Below are 26,456 nucleotides of genomic sequence, written 5' to 3'. Positions count from 1 at the left end.
TTGTGTCTTAGCCTCTTGCTTGAGGGTGTCAATGATGACCTTCTGGACAGCAGTCAGGTCGGCAGTCTTGCCCATGATTATGGTTTTGAGTAATTAACCAGGCTGGGAGTCTTTAAAAGCCTCAGGAATCTTTCGCAGGGGTTTTGAGTTCATTCCTTGATTCAGATAAAAAGGTTAGTAGCTTCTTTAGAGTGCCTTTTCATGATATACTGATTTTTTGAGAGGGATTTTTGTTTTTTCTTGACTTTTTTTGCCAAAATCATCCATTTAAAACAATAAAAGGCTTGAACTACTTCAGTTGTGTGAAATGAATCTAAAATATATGTATTAAGTCTAATGTTTATCAGTACATTACAGAAAATAATGAACTTTATCACAATATGCTATTTTTTTGAGAAGGACCAGTAGTATGATGCCGCTGTCACATAAAGTGTTACCGGTTAATATCTTTGGTGTAGGTATCCCATAATACAGGGAGGACAGCCGCGGCTTATCTATGAACAAATGCCGTTTTCCTGTCACATTTGGTGGGTGGCGGCTTGTAGTCAGATGATCTTTATAGTGCGAAAATTACTGTATCTCACTTTTGAATGGATGTAAAAGATCCGAGCTGGACATCAATGGAGTTAGTGACATAATTTGCCAGATGACTCTGACCCAAATAAATCAACAAATAAGGGGGAAAAAGTAGCGGCTTATTGTCCGAAAATTACGCTAAATGTTTGAATGTTAAGAAACAACCCTGAACAATTATTTACATTTAGTGAACTATGCATTTATTTGTTCCATTTTGCTGTACAAAGTTAGGAAAGCAGTGTTCAAGTGAAGTCTGCCATCGCTTTTGAACAAACGCAGACTCAAAGGGGCTTCAGTAGCATGACCAAAATGTCACTACTGCCAAGGCGCACCCTTAACTGAAGTCTTTAAAAAATAAATCAAAATTCAAGTTATTACAGTATTTAAAAAGATTCCGAAAAAAACAAGTTTCTCAAGTGTTACATTTAGTTTACATGTGGAAATACAGAGACTCGTTTTGAATCTTAATGTTCATTTCACAACACAACCATTATTTAGATGCAGTTAATTTCATGCTTTTCTTAGGTGAAGCATGGTTTCAGAAGTCTCTTTTTAGTATGAACCTGGCATGCACTTCACACCTGCTTGGGGGATAAAATCGCATTCAGTCATTATGGCTGCTACATTCCAGTTGGATGCTTTTTTTTTTTTTTTGGCTGCTAATCTACACAAAACGAGCGAGAAATGGACTGTAGTGGGTTCGGTTAGTGAATAAAGCTGTGAGTGCAGGTTTAGAATAAGTTACATTCTGGAGTAAATTCAAAAAGGGACATAGTTCTCGAAAGCCCTGTTTGTCCTTTTAACCACAGTCTTCATGACAGGATGGACAAGACCATCTTGAGGTCATTGTTTTGGACCAAGAGTCTTACAGGCTCCCCACTTTGGTGCTGAAGAGGCCACGTGTGGCTGTGCCGGGAGGAGGGGGCCATTGAGTGGGGAGTGAAGCCCTTCAGGAGAGTTCAGACTTGCTGAGAGCGATGGCCAATTCCAGGTCTTCTTGTTCCTGCTGAGTGAGCCTGGCCAGACGCTCTTTTTCCTCCCGTTCGCTTTCCCGTTTTGCCCACTCGATCATGTCTTCCTCCGTTGGGTACTGAAATGCACAAAAAAGGTTTTCATGGAAAAAGATGACACACAAAAGGTTTCGTTACCATCATGTACAGTACAATGAGATATCAGCTTCATTCTAAAGGTGCATGAAATCGGCCCTGATTGATCAATAGGGGCAGATTTCATGAATTTTGGTAAATCAATGATCGGTCGATTACGAAAAATGGCTTGCGCCAGTGGTCGCGGACATTCATGGTCATTAATATAACCACATAAGTGCTTGTTGAGTACAGTGATCACTTGTTTTTCACGGTTAATGGGGACCGGAATCTGCCACCATTAGGGAAAATCCGCGAAGGTGCGTGTTCAATGTATTTATTCAGGTTTTGCATTGGAAAGAGATACATATAAGACATGTTTTTTCACTTTTTTCCCCCAAAGTACCGTATTAGCCCGAAGACAGTGTTTTTTGCATTGAAATAAAACTGAAAAATAGGGGGTCGTCTTATATTCGCGGTCTAGACATTATACCCATTCACGACGCTAGATGGCGCCAGATATCATTGAAGCGATGTTCTGTCATGACAGATCTCAGCTACTCTCCCCATTCACGACGCTAGATGGCGCCAGATATCATTGAAGCGATGTTCTGTCATGACAGAGCTCAGCTACTCTCAAGTTAAACCAGTTTGCATTATTTCATTGCAATGTTTTTCCTTATTCAGATTTGTTTCAAGACTACAGTTACAGTCCACTTCACTTTGATGTTTAATGCAGTTATTGCAATTTTGTTGTTTTATCACAATAGATTGGTTTATTTACATTTCAAAACCCAGAAGCCCATTCATTTACGAATGTGATTGCACTTTAGTTTACATATTTAAATGTTCAGATATTAAGATTTGAATGAAGCAAAATAACATGCTTTTTCTCTCAAATATATTGTTATAATCATTTGTTTCGGATGTAATTATTTTCTGTATAAAAATTAATTTGGTGTTCAAAAAGTATTTTTTCAAACTTGAGTCTTGAAAAAGAGGGGGTCGTCTTATAATCAGGTCTGTCTTATATACGGGCCAATACGGTATAAATAAAAAACAACAACTTTTGTATACATAAATTTTATTTTATTTTAAGCACTTCAAATGTAATAATTATGATCAGTTTTAAACATGTCACTGTCATACCTAATTATTTTTAAATAAAAATTAAGTAGAAAAATGCTTGTCTTTATTAAATGCTTCATTGAGTGATTCCGCTCAAATCTGCTCAAGCTGCTCACTTACACACAATGAGTTGCCACAGCAACTGTTTAACAAGTTAAACGATGATTGACGCATGCGGCACTTTGAAGTTTTGGCTGCCAAGCATCTGTGGCAAGATCAAACCCTAACATCTGTCAATCATCTTTAACTAAGCAACTCCAGTGCACTGCCTGACCGAGAAAAGCGGCAGGAACGAGAGGGAGAGACAACGTGATCGCATCAGGACAGATCTATAAAATACTGCATTTTTAAATTATTTTTTTAATTAAAAAAAAAAAAAAAAAAAAAAAAAAAAACACAATGGACTGAGGGCGCGAAGATTGAAGAGCGAAGGGAGGAGGAGTCACTGTATTTTCTCACCTTTTTTTTACCCCCAACACAATGTTTATGATTCATGATCATTTACGTTTTTCCTTTGTGTGTGAATTTAGTCTGATAATACCCGTTTAGTGAAAGCTCACATTTGGCTCATATTCAAACTCGGCATGAAAAGGTATTAAGATATGAAAAATGATCTTAGTAGGTTTCTTCCCAGAAAGTTTATCAATTTTTTAAAGCCTTGTGATTTTATTTTCCTAAAACAACATACTGCTGCATTTTAAATCTTAAGAAAATTTGTATTGTTTGGAATGGTTTGGAAAGAAAAGTTTTCAGAGAAAGAACTATTACATTTTCAGTTAAAAAGTCCAGCGTCACAGGTAATTGTTCAAAGTTTTACAATTAAAAAAGATTGGGTGTTGCCTCCAACATCTCTAGGGAAATTTTAACTTTTTTTAAATTCACAAATGAAGCATCATATCCCAGCTACATCCTCATAAGTGGACTGCCACGACATCCAATAGGTGTGCCAAGTTTTCCCCACGCATCTCAGAGTGACTGCATAAGGACAGTAATGTCTTGATCCGGTCACGGATCCGGACATCGCTCCATTTTTCGCGCGGTGAAAAGGATCGGGTTTTTAATTTAAAAAATATAGATTTGTTTTTTTCTGTTTCATGCTCGTACAGCCTTTCACTCTCCCTCCTGCTGCTTTTCTTGGTCAACAGGCAACTGGAGTTTGCCAACACATTGCTAATACATTTGCGCCTTTGATCCTAGAGCGACCGAGGAGTCTCTGGCCAGATCAAAGCTACAAACCTGTCAATCATTGTTAACTTTAAGTACCAAAGGCCAGCTACAATGGTGACCAAGAAAAACAGTTTGGTCGCTCTGCTCCTTTTCACCCAATTCCAATCCTACGAAAAATGTCGTGATTGGCCCGATTCCGGATCATGTGATCGGATCGGGACATCTATAATGAATACCATGCGGTCATAGTGATTCACCAAAGTATCCCCAAACAGAGCTATTTAAGTCATCTGGTGAAAATTCTTCGAGTTTTAATTTCGCAATATATCGCAAACCCCTCCAAAAGTCGCAATCTGTTTTTTTCCAATATTGTTCAGCCCTAGTACATTGTCTGAATATCTTAGTTAACAGACGCTTATTTAACCTGTTATTTGCCATTTTATTGTTATTACTGCGATGTATGTTTCTTAGTCTCTGCTAAATTCTAATCCACCTCCCAAAACGTGACTCACACCAGTGTGACTTGTTTTTTTTTTCTCTTCACCATACATTTTTGGGTTTATGCGCCTTATACTCAGGTGCAAGTACGAAAAATGCAGTCGTTGCGCCGTTTTAAAAGACGTTTTTGCCTTTACCTCAGAAATTGCCTGTTTTAAAGTTTTGTCTTGATACAGCCATACATTTAAAATATGCTATACTTTGATGTGCTATACACTACCATTGAATTTAGTCCAATCTGTGTTGGCTTGGAGACTTCAACGAAGTTACAACGAATTTGATACTCATCGTCGTCAGTGGCAGCAAATGAGTTAATATTGTGAAGCTAAAATAATAGCCTTGCACACAGGATAAAGAATGTATGTCCATGGGAATTTTACTGTATATTGTCCAGGGTTTCCCTTACACAAAAACGATTGTGGCACACCGCCACACCATGCATATGAGATGTTTTTTTTTTCTTTTTAAAGATAACAATCTAATTTATAATTTGTATTATTTAACAATACGTCTATCTGAATATCTATAGATCATCATTTTCATTTATAATTGTGGTAATGCCGTGCATATAAGGGCCAAATAAAGAAAAAGAAAAGAGGTGTAAGTCGTACTATTGCTACGAGCATACACAGAGTTTAAGGGGAGGGCCTGGGGGGCATGGTCCGATTAAAAATGTGGACCATGAAACGCCAGAGAGCACCATCAAAATGGTGAGCGGAGTTTCAATTTGCCCCACTAAAGACGCTAAATGTACAACAGAGCCACCACCGGCGTTCTGCCAAATTTTGCATCCTTGTAATATTTTTCTCCAAAAGCTGTTGTGGCGGTGAATAAGCTCTCTTTTACATTCAGTTGGACTCTGAATTTTATCCACAGGTGCTAAATACACAAGTAACATCGTAAACATACATGTTCAATATGAATATGGCGTAAATGAATGCTTAACTACACAGCGAAGACATAAACAGTGAGAATGCGGCATGCAGTTGTTGTGCGCAGCTAACATGGCAGGATGTGTCTGAGGAGAACTTTTCTACATGTCCATCCATGATCAAACGTAAGTAAATATTGCTTTATTTAAAAAAAGTTTGTAGTGTTTACTTTGTAACTGCTGTATTTGCGGCCATTTTTAACACAAAGTTGACATTTCTGAGGGGATGCAAAATTTGACAGAACACCAGCGGGCGTACGATATTCAATGGATGACGTTTTGGGCAAAAAGTGTAGCTGTCCTAAGCAGCCTGATTTAGAATTCCCCTCAAAAATGATGGGAAACAAAAAAACGCTCATTTTCAACTGATTATTATAAATACTCTTGTAATTTTATTGCTGACACTGCATTACGTGGTAATCAACATGTTGTGCCCCCCCCACCCCCCACCCGCACCAAAAGTCAAACTCCCCCCATAGCTACGAGGAAAAACAGTCGTATTATTAAGTAGGGGTAATGTAGCTGTAATCAGCTACCCATTTTACGTACATGAACCATAGCTGAGAGCTACCACGGAGCATTAGTATAAATCCTTCAATTGATTATAACTTGATGTAAATGAGGCAAAATATTGAGGATTTCCTTATTTGTTAAACCACTTGTAAAACACAAGATGCTTTCAATATTGTTGATTTTGACGGCGGTGGCAGCGCACTACGTGAAGTACGTACAGTATATCACAAAAGTGAGTACACCCCTCGCATTTATGCCGATATTTAAGTATATCTTTTCATGGGACAACACTGACAAAATGACACTTTGACACAAAGAAAAGGTCTGTGTGCACCTTATATAATAGAGTTAATTTATTTCCCCTCAAAATAACTCAAAATATAGCCATTAATATCTAAACCCCTGGCAACAAAAGTGAGTACATCCCATAGAAACTACGTGTATCCGTATATCCCTAAATGTCCAAATTGAGTACTGCTCGTCATTTTCCCCTCAAAATGTCATGTGACTCGTTACATGATTATTCAGCTACATTAGTCCTACGTAATAATACGATTTTTATTTTCATAGTATTAATTCGACATTCATTCTCGTCGTAAGAGTTAGATTTTTTTTTCTCTTGCCTCATATACATCAGATTTTTATCCACAGAATAATTTATGCTAATGCTTTGTCGTAGCTCCCAGCTAAGGTACATGTACGTAAAATGTGTAGTTAATCTCATAGTTATTTTATTTATTTTTTATTTGGCCCCAATACTCCATTGTAAATGTTGACTGTCACGTTGTTTGTTATGTTTCTTCTTGGAAAAAATAAACGTTTAAAAAAAAATGATGTGAAGCAATTTTGCCGCGGCACGTCATGTGGGGCTGTCCGACTTCGATGCAACCCACCACCACCACAGCTTCAAAAAATCCTAGAGGAAACCCTGTTGTCTATATACATGTTGCTGTTCCAATTTAATCGAAAGTGGAGTTGTTTAAATACTAGGGCTGTCAAAATTATCACGTTAACGGGCGGTAATTAATTTTTAAAATTAATCACGTTAAAATATTTGACGCAATTAACGCATATGCCCCGCTCAAACAGATTAAAATGACAGCACAGTGTCATGTCCATTTGTTACTTGTGTTTTTTGTCTCCTTCTGCTGGCGCTTTGGTGCGACTGATTTCATGGGTTTAAGCATCATGAGCATTGTGTAATTATTGACATCAACAATGGCGAGCTACTAGTTTATTTTTTGATTGAAAATGTTTCAAATTTTATTAAAACGAAAACATTAAGAGGGGTTTTAATATAAGATTTCTATAACTTGTACTATCATTTATCTTTTAAGAACTACAAATCTTTCTATCCATGGATCGCTTAAACAGAATGTTAATGTTGTTAATGCCAGCTTGTTGATTTGTTATAACAAATAAAATACCCATGTACAGTATGTTGAATGTATACTGTATATCCGTCTTGTGTCTTATCGTTCCATTCCAACAATAATCTACAGAAAAATATGGCATATTTTATAGATGGTTTGAATTGCGATTAATTACGATTACCATAATTTTTGGACTATAAGCCGCTACTTTTTTCCTTCATTTTGAATCCTGCGGCTTATAGTCCAGTGTAGCTTATTTATTGATTTATTTGGGTTAATAGCTAACACTTTATTTGACAGCGGCATCATAAGACTGTCATAATTATGACATGACACTATCATGGGCATTACTGAATGCTCATGACAGATGTCATTAAGTGTCATCCGGCAAATTATGTCACTAACTCCATCTATGTCCAGCTCGGATCTTTTACATCTATTCAAAAGTGAGATAATTTTCCGGATAGCACTAAATGACATCTGTTATAAGCATTCATTAATGCTCATGACAGTGTCATGTCGTAATTTTGATTGTCTAATGACAGTCATATGGTACCACTGTCAAATAAAGTGTTACCAAATACTATAACTAGCAATAAATGAAACAACTGGAACAGTAACTGAAGAAATAATTAGCACAGAACACGAATTTTGATTGTTATTTACATCTGTAGCGCTGCAATGCATGCTAGGAGGCATGTTGGACAACAACAGTGTTGACAGCAGGTGGCAGCAGAGGTTGACGGTCTCCCCCAAGGGAGCAGTGATGGCCAAATGAAGCTTCTTGAAGCGATGATCGTTCATTTGGTCTTATCAAATAAAGTGTTACCGGTTATATCTTTTGGTATAAATTAGGGCTGTCAAACGATTAAAATTTTTAATCGAGTTAATTACAGCTTAAAAATTAATTAATCGTAATTAATCGCAATTCATACCATCTATAAAATATGCCATATTTTTCTGTAAATTATATATATATATTCTGTAAAATAAATTGTTGGAATGGAAAGATAAGACACAAGATGGATATATACATTCAACATACGGTACATAAGGACTGTAGTGGGCATTTCACTCTACTGTCATTTAAATCTGTCTATGCTGTCCTCACTCCGAAGCGTCTACTTTTTCCAAAGCTAGACAGCTAGTGAACGACGCCTTAATAATTAGACTTCTTCCTTTTTCATCTGATTTATTAATAAAATGGCCTCAAACCATTGTCCTCTTTAGACCGTCGTAAAACTACAAAATAAAAGTACACAAGCATTGCATTAGCAACAACGTTAGCTTAGCACGCTATACAGGTTCACTAAACATAAACAAAAAGCGTCTCATACAAAAAATATAACATTTCGCTTACTAACATAATATGTACATTCTTTACAACAACCATACTTACGGACAAATCTTGTCCAAGGATCATATAAGCACAACATTATCAGCCCGAGACGTCGTGCAGCCATAATGAAGAAAGAAAAGAAGAAAATAAACCATGTCGCAAAGCGACCACAAGAGTTCGCTGTTGGACAGCGCAAAAAGCCTTGCTGTAAAACTTACCAAAAGGCAGAATACTTTCTGAGCGGGACATGTGCGTTAATTGCGTCAAATATTTTAACGTGATTAATTTAAAAAATTAATTACCGCGCGTTAACGCGATAATTTTGACAGCCCTAGTATAAATATCAAATAATACAGTGAGGACAGCTGCGGCCTATAGTCCAGTGCGGCTTAACTATGAACAAATATCATTTTTGTGTCAAATGGGGTGGGTGGCGGCTTATAGTCAGGTGCGCCTTATAGTGCGAAAATTACGGTAATTAATTTTAAAGCTGTGATTAACTCGATTAAAAATTTTAATCGTTTGACAGCCCTGTTAAAAACACAAAGTGTAATTCATGCTTTGTTTTATATTTAGCTAGACAGTAAACCAACAGCGAGTGGCGCTAAAAGCTTTAACTTTTTTTAAGTAATTCCACCTGACCTAGTGTCCACTGAGTGTATATTTGGAATGTGAAAAGAACATTTTCAACGGATAAGGCATCAATAAGTTCAAAACAGAATCATGTATCGTGATAACTGGAGCATGTGATGCAGATGGAAAATGAATGAAAACGCAGAAAATCAATTCAAGTGAATTGCAGATGAGGAGGAGGAAGAGTGGCCATCTGGGTGCTTTGTGACACACGTCATGTGATCGTAGGATGAGAGTCTTAAGAATCAAACGGCGATAGACGTCCAATTCATTGCGATGGGAAGAGGTTACCAGAGATCATGGTCAAAATGAATTGGACATCTATTGTTATCAATGACAGTGAAATTATGTGGCTTTTTTTTTATCTTTCTGCTATAAAGTCAAATGAGTATCACTAGTAGACGTGCAAATCATTTGAACTGGTAGGTTGGCAGCGAATGAACATTCGTTCATTCACTGCCAACCTCCCTCTTCAAATGGCTTGGACGTATATCGGCGTCAGTGGCAGCCAGTGAGTTAATGCCAAGTACATTTGGGAGTCGTTTTAAAAGACATAATGGGCCATACCAGATTGGAGGATTGGATTTGCCTTCAAATTTCCTGAAAAAATAATCTTCACTGCTTTGGTTTTCTGCTACATATTAATATTTGATTAACTATCAAAAATCTCATTACGTCAGCTTAAAGATAAATGGTAACATTTTTATGATACGACTTGAAATATGGCTGCAACAACTAATCAATTAAATCGATTAATGAATTAGTTGCCAACGAATTTGATCATCACTTTTTTGCCGGCAGATATGAGCAGTCCCGTTTAGGTCCTTGTTTGTGTGTAATATGAGGCTGCCAGTAATTACACCAAGAGAGAGAGAGTTCACTGCTACACTCAGGTTGGGTTGCTAAATCAATAATAATAAAAATTGTGGAAGGTTAGATTGTCCTTTGTGTTGTTAGACCCAGTGTGCCTCCGTCAGAGGTGAGTAAATGAAGCAAATTGTATTGTTTGTATTCTTTGTTGTTGAGACGTTACTACTTAGCATGGAGCACTAAGTGAGTTAGTAATTATGCTAATCAGTATCTTATGTGTCCGTTTGTCTTGTGTTTTGGAGAAGCATATTAGCACTAGAGTTGTTAGATTGTAAAGTTGTCTCATTTCTTTTTATGAGGAAACCACACAGATACAGTTGTGGTCAAAGTTTACATACACTTGTGAAGAACATATTGTCATGGCTCTCTTGAATTTCCAGTTATTTCTACAACTCTGATTTTTCTCTGATAGAGTGATTGGAACAGATACTTCTTTGTCACAAAAAACATTCATGAAGTTTGGTTCTTTTATGACTTTATTATGGGTGAACAGAAAAAAGTGATCAAATCTGCTGGTTCAAAAATATACATACAGCAGCGCTAATATTTGGTAACATGTCCCTTGGCCATTTTCACTTCAATTAGGCGCTTTTGGTAGCCATCCACAAGCTTCTGGCAAGCTTCTGGTTGAATCTTTGACCATTCCTCTTGACAGAATTGGTGCAGTTCAGTTAAATTTGATGGCTTTCTGACATGGACTTGTTTCTTCAGCATTGTCCACAAGTTCTCAATGGGACTTTGGGAAGGCCATTCGAATACCTTAATTCTAGCCTGATTTAGCCATTCCATTACCACTTTTGATGTGTGTTTGGGGTCATTGTCCTGTTGGAACACCCAACTGCACCCAAGACCCAATCTTCGGGCTGATGACGTTAGGTTATCTTGAAGAATTTGAAGGTAATCCTCCTTCTTCATTATCCCATTTACTCTCTGTAAAGCACCAGTTCCATTGGTAGCAAAACAGCCCCACAGCATAATACTACCACCACCGTGCTTGACGGTAGGCATGGTGTACTTGGGGTTAAAGGCCTCACCTTTTCTCCTCCAAACATATTGATGGGCATTGTGGCCAAACAGCTCGATTTTTGTTTCGTCTGACCACAGCACTTTCCTCCAGAAGGTCTTATCTTTGTCCATGTGATCAGCAGCAAACTTCAGTCGAGCCTTAAGGTGCCGCTTTTGGAGCAAGGGCTTCCTTCTTGCACGGCAGCCTCTCAGTCCATGGAGATGCAAAACACGCTTGACTGTGGACACTGACACCTGTGTTCCAGCAGCTTCTAATTCTTGGCAGATCTGCTTTTTGGTGATTTTCGGTTGAATCTTCACCCTCCTGACCAATTTTCTCTCAGCAGCAGGTGATAGCTTGCGTTTTCTTCCTGATCGTGGCAGTGACAAAACAGTGCCATGCACTTTATACTTACAAACAATTGTTTGCACTGTTGCTCTTGGGACCTGCAGCTGCTTTGAAATGGCTCCAAGTGACTTTCCTGACTTGTTCAAGTCAATGATTCGCTTTTTCAGATCCGTGTATGTATATTTTTGACCCAGCAGATTTGATCACTTTTTCTGTTAACCCATAATAAAGTCATAAAAGAACCAAACTTCATGAATGTTTTTTGTGACAAAGAAGTATCTGTTCCAATCACTCTATTGGAGAAAAATCAGAGTTGTAGAAATAACTGGAAACTCAAGAGAGCCATGACAATGTTCTTCACAAGTGTATGTAAACTTTTGACCACAACTGTAAACCCATTCCTATAACAGCTTAGTCTCCTTTCAACACTTACTCCAATTCAAACTAAATTTTCATACAAGAGAGTGTGCTTTGAAATTGTATTTGGACACTCTTTGTGCAGAGCTGTTTGATATAAAAAAACAACAACAAAAAACAGATTCATTAGAGTCCGCCTCCTTATTTGACCTGTGTAATATTATTAAACATTACTATATCTAGGAGTGGGAATCTCTTGGTACCTCACGATACCATACGATTTGCGATACAAAGCTCACGATAACGATGATCTGACGATACAACAATTATTGATACATTGTTCAGGAAATAATTCTTGGATATTCTAAAAATAATAAAACAGAAAAACAAGTTTCTGCTGTGAATTGGAATGAGTTTATCACTAGTAGACATCCAATGGCAGCGAATGATTCGCTGCCATCCCTCCCACTTCAAACGGATTGAACGTCTATGGCCGTCAGTGGCAGCCAACGCCAGGCACTGAGGTAATTTTGGGCCATTTAAGGTCATTTACCTGTCGATTTTCAGTTACTTCCTGTTGATTTTGGGGTATTTTATGGGTCACGTCCTGTTTATTTTGCGTTACAGAACAGGAAATGACCTGGGAATTACCCAAATGAATAGGCAGTGACTCAAACTCAAGACCCGTAAATGCCCTAAAATGAACAGCAAGTGACCTGTAAATGCCCTGAAAATCGGACAGAATGACTGTAAATGCTCTGGTTTTGAATGAAAGAACGTTCCCAGTCTAAATGGATTGGGCGTCCAGCACCGTCAATGCAGCCTTAGAGTTAACTGAGACACTATTATGGTGGATTTTGGTAGCAACCTTTCCGTTCCTTTCTAATTTTGACAGTGACACCTTTTTAAGACAATATCTCGATTCTTGGCAGGAGCATATCAATAACCTTTTGGGATAGAAAGTATCACGATATATCACCATTTCGATATTTTGTCACCCTAACTATATCATTTCACAATTTCAGGACGAAGATTTCATTGGATTTAGGCTAGGTTGATACCGCAGTTCTTAATGCACAATTCTGATTTTTTTGGTCTGTTTTTTTGGCGTGCCCGTTCAGACTGCCTTTGTCCATTGAGCCTGTTCTAGAATGATGCATGCGCACTAATTCCCTAACACTAATGCACAGCTCCATCCCTGTCTCGCTCGCTCTTTGCTGACGTAATTACTGCATGAATTCCGATTTGAGGGACTTGACAGTTCAGACCACAGCCACGTTCTGGAGAAATGTAGCCCAGATTCATAGACTTCATAATGATATTGACGGGTCAGATTCGACCTTCACTGCGCCACGCCTTCAAGGAGTGGGCCATCCAACAATCCGCTTCAATTATACGCAGTCGGTCGCAGCGACACATGCAGCGATTCCAACGCCGGATTGATGTTAAAAAAATACGAAAACTGTCCGCATACAAACAGGAAGGATTGTCCCAGGAATAATTTGTTTAAGGATTAGAGGTATTATATTTTTTCGTTTTTTCACAAGAATTTCAGCGTAAAAGCTCTTTGTTGTGAGGCTACCGCCACATTATCTAACAGACTAGCATCAATCTTAGACATACAGTATTTACATAAATGCTAACTATACTGTTTTTGCTTTTAACCAAGAAACAAGACTGTTTTAAGTCTATATCTATAAAGAATTAAGGGATTTGAGCATTTATTCACAAGAATTTTCACCGGAAAAAATCTGTTTACATAAGGCTGCCGCCACATTGACTAACAGACTAGCATCTTACTTTGACATATTTACGTAAAATAAATCCTAACTGACTGCCTGTTTTTTTTTTTTTTTTGCTTTTAACCAAGAATCCAGACTGCCTTACGTCCATATCTAAAAAGAATTCAGGGATTTAAGCATTTCTTCACAAGAATTTTAACCGGAAAAGTCTGTTAACATATGGCGGCCACCACAGTGACTGACAGACTAGCATCGTACTTCGAGATATTTATGTAAAATAAATGCTAACTGCACTTTTTTTGTGCTTTTAACCAAGAACCGAGACTGTTTTACATCCATATCTATAAAGAATTAAGGGATTTAAGCATTTATTCACAAGAATTTTCAATGCAAAAAGCTCTCGGTCTGTGATTCCACTCGGTCAGCTTTGACGGCCACGCCAACAATGCAGGACCCCTATTAATTGGCCCCGTGTCCCGTAACTATCATGATGAAGTCTATGCCAGATTGGATTTTAACCACATATGAAAGTGACCTAGATTGGATTTGAAATGGTTCACTTTTATGCGACCTGTCCCGTTAAGACCTTAAATGCCTGACTCGATTTGGAAAAACAAGAAAAAAATCGGATTTGTGCATTAAGACCTGCGGTATAAACCTAGCCTTAATGGAGTTACACTGACGGTTTAGTAAACTTGTTAGCATGTTCTTTATGCTATATTTATCTGAATAACTCTTAATAGCAATGTTACGTTAACATACCAGGCAAGTACTCTGTTCATTGTTTATGCGTCATGTAACGTTAGCATACCACACACTTATTCAGCCTGTTGTTCTTTGATTTTAAATTGCCTTTCAAGATGAAATGTCTGTTCTTGCCGTTGCATTTTATCAAATAAATTTCCCAACAAAATTCAACTTATACTATGGTGCGACTTATGTTTTTTTCCCCCTCTTAATTGCCTTTTTTGGCTGGTGCGACTTACAGTCCGAAAAATACGGTATCTTATTCTGATTATACTTATATCAAGGTTGCCTGAAGTAAAGTCACACATTTAAGCTAGTCTAACTTTTATAAAATATGAAAAACAGAACCGAGTACAAATTTGCTCTAGCCATTCTTTTGGAAAACTAATGTCAAGTCCAGTGTATCATGCCATTTACTGTTTACTTCTTTTTCTACCATGATAAAATTAGAGAACAAGAAGAAGAACACATGGTCTGTTAATAATAAAAATTTGAAACGTTATGTTTATTCAAACAAAGGTTCCCACTGTTATAAGAGACTGTGATGAAAGTGCTAACATCCCCGAAATGTAATTCTAACCATTTTGAAATCAAAATTTATCATTACAAGTGAAAAAGGGCGTTTTAGTGGGTATTCCTGACTAATTTGAGATTTGAAAAAGTAATTTGAAGCATTTTTTTGCCTCAGTGTATTTTTAAGATTTGGTCTTGGGGAAAAATAAATTTACTAAGTGACTGGACGTTTTAATATCTTTTATGTGGATTGTGTAAAATTTAAAGTGTGTGCTGTAAAAAAAAAATCTGGAAAGACCCTTCACTTTTTGATCCACAAAGTGTTTTTTTTTGGGGGGGGGATTCCACCCCAGAAATTACCATAGAGGACTTGATAAATTAAAAAAAAAAAATATATATATATATACATATATATACCCACACTTAGGATAGTGAAAATATTACCGTATTGGCCCGAATAAGACGGCCCTGATTATAAGACGACCCCATCTTTTTCAAGACTCAAGTTTGAAAAAGACTTTTTGAACACCAAATTAATTTTTATACAGAAAATAATTACAGTACATCTGAAACAAATTATTTAGGGCTGTCAAAAATATCGCATTAAGGGGCGGTAATTAATTTTTTAAATTAATCACGTTAAAATATTTGACGCAATTAACGCACATGCCCCGCTCAGATTAAAATGACGGTAGGGTATAATGTCCGCTTGTTACTTGTTTTTTGGTGTTTGGCGCCCTCTGCTGGCGCTTGGGTCCAACTGATTTTATGGGTTAGTACTATGAGTGAGCATGATGTAATTATTGACATCAACAATGGCGAGCTACTAGTTTATTATTTGAGTGAACATTTTACAAATTTTAATACAACGAAAACATTAAGAGGGGCTTTAATATAAAATTGCTATAACTTGTACTAACATTTATCTTTTAAGAACTACAAGTCTTTCTATCCATGGATCGCTTTAAGAGAATGTTAATAATGTTAAAGCCATCTTGTTGATTTATTGTTATAATAAATACAGTACTTATGTACCGTATGTTGAATGTATATATCCGTCTTGTGTGTTATCTTTCCATTCCAACAATAATTTACAGAAAAATGGCATATTTTATAGATGGTTTGAATTGCGATTAATTAATTTTTAAGCTGTGATTAACTCAATTAAAATTTTTAATCATTTGACAGCCCTAAAATGATTATAACAATATATTTGAGAGAAAAAGCATGTTATTTTGCCTCATTCAAATCTTAATATCTGAACATTTAAATATGTAAACCAAAGTGCAATCACATTTGTAAATGAATGGCTTCTGGTTTTTGAAATGTAAATAAACCAATCTATTGTGATAAAACCAGGGGTGAAAGTGGCTAGAATTTCTTGCCGGTACTCCCCGACGTGAAGGTCGCCACGGAGCCAGAAGTTTTATTTATTTTTCATTCAAAATTGTATTTTTTCAGTGATTTTGCAAAATAAAAGTTAACAAAAACAGCTATAACCCCAACCTTCAAGAGCATATGACACCAGAAAAAAAGTCTTAAATGGCATTATTATGTGAATTAGAATCATATTTTGAGACGATTTGACTATATACAACAATTTAGCAAAGCGCAGATGACGAGAAATTAGTCTTTTAATCTGCCGATTAGCCACACCTTCCATTATAGGGCTTTAGCGTCCCCAACAGGTGGATGACGTCAGCGGTAGACTGGGCTCATCGGTTTTACTATTCAGCCCATTGAGGGGGAATTGTTCAGAACGAGGAAAACGCGACGAAGAGAGCCGCAAAATGTCATTGTTTCAGTCTCTCTACTCCCAATATTTTTACAGGATATTCTTTTTATCCAAGTATTTTTCCCCAATAGCTATATAAATGGCTTGAGAAGGACCAGTCAGCCCATCGAGGGGGAACTATTCACAATGAGGAAAACGAGACGAAGAGAGCGGCAAAATGTCATTGTTTCTGTCTCTTTACTTCAATATTTTTACAGGATATTCTTTTTACCCAAGTACTTTCTCCAATTGCTAAATAAATGGCATGGTCATGACAAATAACAATCTTGTGCTAAATGGAATATAAAATAATAAAAATCCATTTATTCAAGACGACATGGCAAAATGACTCCATAATGGTCAAAACTGTCGACTTCACCTTTACTGTCACACCTCCCGAACGATATTTTATGACACCTAAATCGGACATATGTAATTTCCCTTCCCCGGCTTCGGAGAATGTAAGCAGACCAGAAGGAGTGACAGCTAGCCGACATGCTAACCCGAACCGAGGGGTGTTTCAAAGTCTTCGAAGTGGAAAATCATACATAACTAGCCTGGATTATTTGACATGACGACCCGGTTGTCGAGTTTCTTTGCGGATCGTCAAACCGCCCGGCGGAGAGCAATTTACAGTTCGTTCCCTGGAGGAGGGTGGCTGGAGTTGTTGTGCAGCTAACGTGCTAACAGCTAACTGCTAATAAGCATGAGGATAGCTTTTTACATGCCGATCAATGATCAAACGTAAGTAGTCCTTTATTTAAAGGAATTTTATCGTGTTTACTTTGTAATCACTGTATTCGTATTTGACATAATACAAAACAAGATGTTTACTCACTTCCTTGTAAGTCCAATGGTCCCACAGTAAATATCCACGGTGAATGGGAACCTTTTGAAACTCCAAAAAGGCGCATACACCTCTCCCGCATACAGAATGATTTTTCTGCAGCCGTTTGGCTGGCGTGATGCAAAAAGTAAAAGTATTAATCCGCAAAATCAGCTGAATCCTTCGTCCTCATCCACAACAGTACACTGTATAGTGAAGAGAACGTCTTCTACCGTACACGTCACAGCGCCCTCCTCCTCAATGCAAGACCGAAGCCGGAAGTCACTCATTTTGATGGCGCGGGATTCAAAAAACTAAATAAATATAGCGATCGCTCCCACACACATCCAAGCGGTCCATATCATTCAGGGGCATAAAATACCGCGTGTATTATGAAATAAACATGCTTTTTCGTGTCACAGGCACTTTCAGCTCCTAATTTTTATTTTCCCTCCTGGCAGCTTAGCTTTTTTTTTTCTTCTTACATAGCGTTTTGACAGTTGCTGTCATATTTTCGGAATCAAGGCACCATGTACCGGAACAGCATTCCGGCCCTGAATCTTATACCAGAACTGCGTTCTGGCCCTGAATCTTAAACCGGAAGTGCGTTCCTGACCGTTCTGGCCCACTTTCACCCCTGGATAAAACAACAAAATTGCAATAACTGCATTAACCATCAAAGTGGGGTCTAACTGTAACTGTAGTCTTGAAACAAATCTGAATAAGGAAAAACATTGCAATAAAATAATGCAAACTGGTTCAACTTGAGAGTAGCTGAGATCTGTCATGACAGAACATTACTCCTCAAGTTCAGCATTCGCTTCAATGATATCTGGCACCATCTAGTCTCATGAATGGGTATAATGTCTACACCCCGAATATAAGACTCCCCCCACTATTTCAGTCTTATTTCAATACAAAAAGCACCGTCTTATATTCGGGCCAATACAGTATATATTCTATTATATATTCCACAGTTAGTTAAGTCGTTGTAATGTCGACAGAGCAAAATAATTCACATTATTACTAATGGTAAAAATTTTATAAAGGAACCTGGAAGTCAAGCAAATGGAATGTGCTGGATGTTTACTTGCTTTGAATGAGGTGAGAAAAGAAAAGTTTTTTACCAACCAAAGTACCAGACAAATAGCAAAAGCTCATGCAATTGCATACAGAAGTCAAAGAGGGCGCCCTTGATTGAACTCTTTATTTAACGTAATCGACAAACAATGATGGAAAGACACACATACACACACATCTAGGGGACGCATGCAGGGATCATGCGGGTGCGATCGTGTCATCTGACCAGCGGTGGCAGTCCTGCATCCCATATAGGCCCTTTTTGGCAATACTTTTTAAAACACATTACAACACATTTATAGAAATATGACATGAACTGTACCTGAGACGCAAGTGGAATTAAAAGCTGCATAAAATGTCTCAGTGGGGGAGTGAAGGGTTAATTAAAATGAACTTTGGATTAGTCAGAACCACATGAGTAGCATCCATCGCCCCTCCAATCACAGCAGAGCGTGTGTGAGTGTCAAATTTAACAAAGCACCTACTTACAGTCCTAACCTAAATTCGATGAATACTGAGTCATTAAATTCCCCACTTCAAAAACCCCACTGATTATTAATGAAATGTAAATAAATGTTAATAAATATCCCCATGTAGTTGAAAAGTGATTGGGCAGTGAGTGGAAGGTCAAGAGAGTGAACGGGAAGTAAGGCGAGAGAGAGGGTTTGTGTGTCTGTGTGCGTTCCTACTGAGAGTCAGGTGGAGGTGAGGGTGAAGGCGACGGGGCGATGCTCACTTTGTCAAAGCTGGCAAAGCGGTCGGCTTCCTGGACGTGTTGACGAGGAGGGGAGGAAGGGGCGAAAGGGTCGGCCGAGGGATCCTTGGCGGGCAGGGAGGAGGAAGAGGAAGAGGAGGAAAAATCTCCCGAGGTGGGATGGCCGCGCCGTTGGAAGGAGTCCGAGGACTCTGTTCTGGAGAGGGAGGATCTCTTACCTGCATAGATGAGGCGAGTGTGTGTTTTATTTATGGAAAGGAAGCTGTCATGGATTAATAATGCAGCCTTTCCAATAGAGTACAACACCAGCGCAGCATGTAGCTTTTAGGAAGATAAGAGTTTTCCAATATTGTCGGGTAGGAAATAACTTCAGCCAATAAAAGCATTCTAAAATGATACAGGATAATATTGACATCGAATTTTCATTATCGGTTTCGGGCAAAATATGCTTGTTGCCTTTTAAGTGTATGTAGAAGCCTTATACCTTTGTGCAAGGGCTGGTCACAGCTTAGCAGAGCAGTTATGCTGATTGACTGTTAGATGTCTCCAAACTAAAATGCTTGGGATTTGTTATGTCATCAGATAATGTTTTCACCATGAATGCAAATTATATTAACAATAAATGATTGAAAAATAATGAATTATAATCTCTTTACAATAACTACTTCATTACTAGAGGCGTGCAAAATTTCCGATTCTTAGATTATTCGCGATTCGGCCGTGGAAGATTCGAGAACGATTCACAAACATCCAAATTCCGATTATTGAATTACAGCAGGTAAAGCGGAAATAAAATGCAGTCAGCGCGGTCTTCGGGACGCAATGAGGAACGGACCGAGAGGAAATATCATGTGCAGCTAATGCCGCTAGGTAAAAAAAAAAAAAAAAAAAAAAACAATAATACCTGACTGCGGCCGTCAGCCGCTACAAACAGCGCCCAGATGCTAGTTGCTACAAACATACGGCAAGATACAGCTATGGCAGATAACACATATATCTAGACTAGATGTGAAATGACAGACTTTCCAGCGCTAGTAAACAGGCGCCATCTTAAAGCAGTAGACTTCTCTAGAAGGCTCTGTTGTAGAGAACCTATTTACTTTTTATCTAAAATACCCCTAAATCAGCAAAATCTTGACTTGAATCAATCTTTAAATGATGAAACAGTTTTAAAACTTTCACATGTTGAAAGTAGACATGAGGGAAATTATGGAATAACGGGCGCAATTTTAACAACTTTAACGGTTGATTCACAACATTAAATTAATTGAATGTAGTTTAAAGCTGCTGATACAGAATAGGGACTTGAGTATTTTATTTACTGTTTTTAACCGGTAACTTGATACTAAAATAGTAGTTTGGTTTATTTAGCCTGAGAGGATTTTTGAACAATTTTGGAACAAATACACAAAACATAAAAAAAAAAAAAATTTAAAAATGGGGGGAGGGGGGCATCAATAATCGAATCGGAGTCTCTGAATCGTAATCGAATAGTTAGGTTCCCAAAGATTCCCACCTCTATTCATTACCAGAAAAAAATAGTCACTAAGAAAAGTAATGAAATACAAAAATCTGTGCAAAAGCCATCAAAATCAAAAACTTATTGTATTGGTATCCGATTTTTGGAGTTGGACAACATCGGGATATCGGTTAAAAAGTCATTATCGGACAAATGTAGTATTTCAGTTGAACTAATTGGTTGACATTAAAAGGACCCACGGATAGAAAGACTTGTTCTTAAAAGATAAACGTTATTATGAGTTAAAATAATTCAATATTAAGAACCGTTTTGATGTTTTCGTTTTTATACACTTTGTAAAATTAGTTAAACTAGTAGGTCGCCATTGTTGTTGACGTCGCAGGGCGGTGATGTCACTGGGTTACGTTGCCGGGCTTCGAGAGTATGACTCTAGCGACATGAAGATCTTATCTGTTCAACCCTTTCAATTTGAACCCGGGAGGAACATTAATGACCGTGACAGCACTGTCGATATTTCACAAAGTGAGCAGCAAAAGCAAAATGAACAGGAAAGACGGGATGACAAAACCAGTGTTCTGCCAAAACGTCCTACAAGAGGCGAATTTGACACCCAAAGTACTACTGTGCGCTTTCAGCTTTTTTGTTTGGATGCATATACAGTGCCTTGCAAAAGTATTCGGCCCCCTTGAACCTTGCAACCTTTCGCCACATTTCAGGCTTCAAACATAAAGATATAAAATTAAATTTTTTTGTCAAGAATCAACAACAAGTGGGACACAATCGTGAAGTGGAACAACATTTATTGGATAATTTAAACTTTTTTAACAAATAAAAAACTGAAAAGTGGGGCGTGCAATATTATTCGGCCCCCTTGCGTTAATACTTTGTAGCGCCACCTTTTGCTCCAATTACAGCTGCAAGTCGCTTGGGGTATGTTTCTATCAGTTTCGCACATCGAGAGACTGACATTCTTGCCCATTCTTCCTTGCAAAACAGCTCGAGCTCAGTGAGGTTGGATGGAGAGTGTTTGTGAACAGCAGTCTTCAGCTCTTTCCACAGATTCTCGATTGGATTCAGGTCTGGACTTGGCCATTCTAACACCTGGATACGTTTATTTTTGAACCATTCCATTGTAGATTTGGCTTTATGTTTTGGATCATTGTCCTGATGGAAGATAAATCTCCGTCCGAGTCTCAGGTCTTGTGCAGATACCAACAGGTTTTCTTCCAGAATGTTCCTGTATTTGGCTGCATCCATCTTCCCGTCAATTTTAACCATCTTCCCTGTCCCTGCTGAAGAAAAGCAGGCCCAAACCATGATGCTGCCACCACCATGTTTGACAGTGGGGATGGTGTGTTCAGGGTGATGAGCATTGTTGCTTTTACGCCAAACATATCGTTTTGCATTGTGGCCAAAAAGTTCAATTTTGGTTTCATCTGACCAGAGCACCTTCTTCCACATGTTTGGTGTGTCTCCCAGGTGGCTTGTGGCAAACTTTAAACAAGACTTTTTATGGATATCTCTGAGAAATGGCTTTCTTCTTGCCACTCTTCCATAAAGGCCAGATTTGTGCAGTGTACGACTGATTGCAGTGATTGACTGACTCTCCCACCTCAGCTGTAGATCTCTGCAGTTCATCCAGAGTGATCATGGGCCTCTTGGCTGCATCTCTGATCAGTTTTCTCCTTGTTTGAGAAGAAAGTTTGGAAGGACGGCCGGGTCTTGGTAGATTTGCAGTGGTCTGATGCTCCTTCCATTTCAATATGATGGCTTGCACAGTGCTCCTTGAGATGTTTAAAGCTTGGGAAATCTTTTTGTATCCAAATCCGGCTTTAAACTTCTCCACAACAATATCTCGGACCTGCCTGGTGTGTTCCTTGGTTTTCATAATGCTCTCTGCACTTTAAACAGAACCCTGAGACTATCACAGAGCAGGTGCATTTATACGGAGATTTGATTAGACACATTTGGATTCTATTTATCATCATCGGTCATTTAGAACAACATTGGATCATTCAGAGATCCTCACTGAACGTCTGGAGTGAGTTTGCTGCACTGAAAGTAAAGGGGCCGAATAATATTGCACGCCCCACTTTTCAGTTTTTTATTTGTTAAAAAAGTTTAAATTATCCAATACATGTTGTTCCACTTCACGATTGTGTCCCACTTGTTGTTGATTCTTGACAAAAAATTTAAATTTCATATCTTTATGTTTGAAGCCTGAAATGTGGCGAAAGGTTGCAAGATTCAAGGGGGCCGAATACTTTTGCAAGGCACTGTATGCAGAAAATCATTTAATCACTTAAACGTAATAAATATCAAATAAGGGTAGTTCAAATACGCTACGTGACTAATGTGATCATGAGCATCCATTGCGCGCATAAAACATGGAGCCTCTGTAGGTCAAAACATGTAGGACATTTTATAGATTTTTACATCAATGGCAATATTTTATGTGTTTCTAATAACATTTTAGTAAAAGAGAACACTTGTGGCCAATTAGAGCCGACAAGTCTTTAATTCCGAGGTTCCCTTTAACAGATAATAGACGTCCAATCCATTTGGGTTGGCAGCAAATTAACAAATGTTCAAATGGAATGGACATCTAATAGTGATATACTAATCGCTTCCACAAAATTTTACTTCCGATTTTTTTTTTTTTCCCTCCTATCTTCCCCCATTTGTGCTGTCAGCCCCAAATACAGAGTAATAAAAACAGAAAACATCTGTTTGCTATGTGGGGAGAAAAAAGGGGTATTTGTATTCCACAGAAAACATGTATACAAAAAAAACTTTTATAAATCATCTTAAGTTTAAAAAAAATCTAATCAATTCAAATCAGATTTATCGCCCTGGCCTTCTTTGAGTATCTAAAGTTGCTGACCTATTTCTGATTTTGGACCGTTTCATAATGGGGACTGGTTACTGACCTGGAGGTGGCGGGGGCGGCCTGGTCGGTGTACCCGTTTTGGGAGGGAGGGCGGGGGGAACGTCTGCGTTGCCAGCCTGGTTGTCGCCTTGGAACAAGTTCTTATTGTTGATGCCGAACTGATCGGCGCCGTTTGACTGAAAGAAAACGCAAATAGAAAGCAATGTTGGGAAGTTTACAATGATTCATTAATTTACATAATCGCCACACACTGGGTTTCACTATGTTGTCTTCGTTCCTAATTTAAGGTAAAAATAAACCAACTCATATGTTAAAGTCTCCACTTCCACTGAGTCATTTCCCCTCATACTGAAGGCAGGAGGTTCTCATATTGTAAGGCTTCTTTTTATTATTATGGTCTGCAGGGTGTGAAACTGCACAGGCTAATTTCGTTTCACTAAATGACGGGTAAACAATTCAAAAACGTTTCAAACTAGAACTCCTGACAAGCATGTTGATCTAATATTGGATCACTAAAAGTACATTGTCAAATTTCTTATCCCATTATAATGTAGCTACGTTTAGACGGAAACGGTCTGAAGCCAAAAAAAACACATAAGTGGCGTTTTGTTACTTTAATTCCGCAATAATGAGTCAGATTTGTGTGGGGAAATCTTTGTACATACGAAGACGCAAAAGTGCACGACACTTCCAATTTGGTGATGTTGTATGCATGCCCAGTGTGTAGGGGAAAGCACCGCCAAAACTTGATTCCTACATGTAACCCGTCCGGTCCACTATTTCCTTCTTTTCTACTGTTAATGACTGTGTGATGAGCAATTTTAGACGTCACTTCCGGAAGGTATTAACCGCTGCTAGGTAAAGTTGAAGCTTGTTACATAAAGCAATGTTATTGTGTTTATGAATCATTCATTATTGTAACGTTTTCAGGATTGTCGTCTTCTTCCCTGGCAAACACAACGCTGCCATCGACAGTTCCAGAGTATTGGACACATGCAACAAAAACTCAAGTTTTGCGTTTTCGATCGTTAAAACTGCCACACCAGGGTGGAGGATTTTCAAAATTTCCATTCAGATTTTTTAAGTTTCAGCCCCAAGAAACAACATCATCTACATCCAAACAATATTGATAGCTGGGTAAGTTTTCTCTCCTCGTTCCCGATGTCGTGGAAACAGCCCCATGAGAACTGATTGTCTTTCTTATGAAGACGATCCAGCAATCAAGCAACTGTGTGGCAGCTCAACAGCTGTACCCTGTCTGGACCTAACATGCTGGATTCTCGAATGGATCACCTCTTTTTTATAAGCCTGGCGGGATGAAATAATCTATTCCACATATATAATTAAAGGGCATTCCTCATGCTGGAAATGAATCTCACCTTTGCCAGGGCACTGAAATCTGCAAAGCCCCCTCCGAACGATTCATTCCCAAACACAGCAGCAAATGGATCTACGATCACAATGTGTATGTTAACAGTGCTAACATATATTGTGTTTGGTATACCCCAGGTCGTGACAAATGATAAGTCCTACCAGGGTCCGAACTGGCGTTTACGGTGGTACCCCCTGGAGCAAAAGGGTCATTGGATGCTGCGGTGTCCTTCTAAAAACAAAATACTGAATTAAAAGAGGCCAATTTACGTTAACTTTAACTCATTAACTGCCATTTGACAGTGATAGACGTCAAATCTTTGAATTGGGATGGCTGGTATTGAATAATCATGTATCAGTATCATTTACAACATCTGTTGCTATCAATAGCTAGGAATATTTGAATACTAACAGTGCAGCAACATGTGTAGACACACAATATACCAGAATTTGTTGTCATATATTATATTATTTATCCTCTGCAAATAATGACTATATGAATACCACTCAAGGCAGGACACACCATGTCTCAATATAATTGGCTGCTGCATGTTCCTTGGTTTCAGTGTTTTAAGTGGTTATATGGCGGAAAACATTCAGGTGACTCGAAGTTCCGCTCGGAGACCCCCAATTTGGCCAGATTTCAGAATTGTCCGGTATGCATGTGTGAAACATCATTGGAAAGCTTAAAATTTTGAAAACTTTTGAAAAATTTTGAGCTGGAGGGCATTTAAAAACAAAAAAAAAATTTAAACAGCAAAACGCTACCTGGAGGCGAGAGCACGCGAGAGCAGAATTAAAGATGCCACGATTTTAACGCGATATTATCGCGTACTTACCTTATTTCGATCCAAAAACTCAATGTAGCATGTATCATCGAGAGTCAAGACACAGCTGGATTTTATGGGTGAAACATGGTAATATGACAAGGGTCGCGATGAAGAACTCGCAGACATCAAGGAGTGGTTGAGATTTTCATTTTCATATATTTACCCTATTAAACTTTTTTTTTTTTTCAATTCTTCTTTGTTTGGATCGATTATTTATCATCTCAAATATTGGGGAAAATGCAACAGTAACGAAAAAAAATACAATTAAGCGATAGTTATGAGGTAGATATCCGTGACTTTTTTACAGACGCCAATTTTTTCATTTTGAAGTAATTTGTTTGAAAGTTTAAAATATGCGAGTGAATAATCTTTTAAAGTCGTTTTTTTTTTTTTTTTTTTTAAAACTAAATATTAGACATCATTTAATGATTCTAAGCAAAAAATGACAGACATTTCGAATAATAAATTCTAGGGCTGTCAAACGATTAATATTTTTAATCGAGTTAATCACAGCTTAAAAATTAATTAATCGTAATTAATTGCAATTCAAACTATCAATAAAATATGCCATATTTTTCTGTAAATTATTGTTGAAATGGAAAGGTAAGACACAAGACTGATATATACATTCAACATACTGTACATAAGTACCGTAATTTCCCGA

The 26,456-nt window shown here is 38.0% G+C and overlaps 1 protein-coding gene across 2 annotated transcripts in view; it reads right to left on the bottom strand.

Annotated features, from left to right (window-relative positions):
* Positions 1-731: 731 nt before the first annotated feature.
* eps15 (epidermal growth factor receptor pathway substrate 15) overlaps positions 732-26,456 on the bottom strand; it is a 68,628-nt gene continuing 42,903 nt past the window's right edge. The window contains exons 21-25 of one of the 2 annotated variants that reach the window (XM_057841081.1): positions 25,125-25,194; positions 24,971-25,041; positions 23,632-23,767; positions 19,243-19,439; positions 732-1,666 (exon numbers count right to left, since the gene is read on the bottom strand). In XM_057841081.1, the coding sequence (XP_057697064.1) occupies positions 1,526-1,666; positions 19,243-19,439; positions 23,632-23,767; positions 24,971-25,041; positions 25,125-25,194 (615 nt within the window). In that variant the 3' untranslated portion in view covers positions 732-1,525. The remainder of the gene's footprint in view (positions 1,667-19,242; positions 19,440-23,631; positions 23,768-24,970; positions 25,042-25,124; positions 25,195-26,456) is intronic. The other variant, XM_057841080.1, reaches the window with a different exon arrangement.

Source organism: Corythoichthys intestinalis, chromosome 7 (genome assembly GCF_030265065.1).
Source record: "Corythoichthys intestinalis isolate RoL2023-P3 chromosome 7, ASM3026506v1, whole genome shotgun sequence".
Classification (NCBI taxonomy): Eukaryota; Metazoa; Chordata; class Actinopteri; order Syngnathiformes; family Syngnathidae; genus Corythoichthys; species Corythoichthys intestinalis.
The sequence above is the reverse complement of the archived record's forward strand: the minus strand, read 5'-3'. Positions and strand labels throughout refer to the sequence as shown.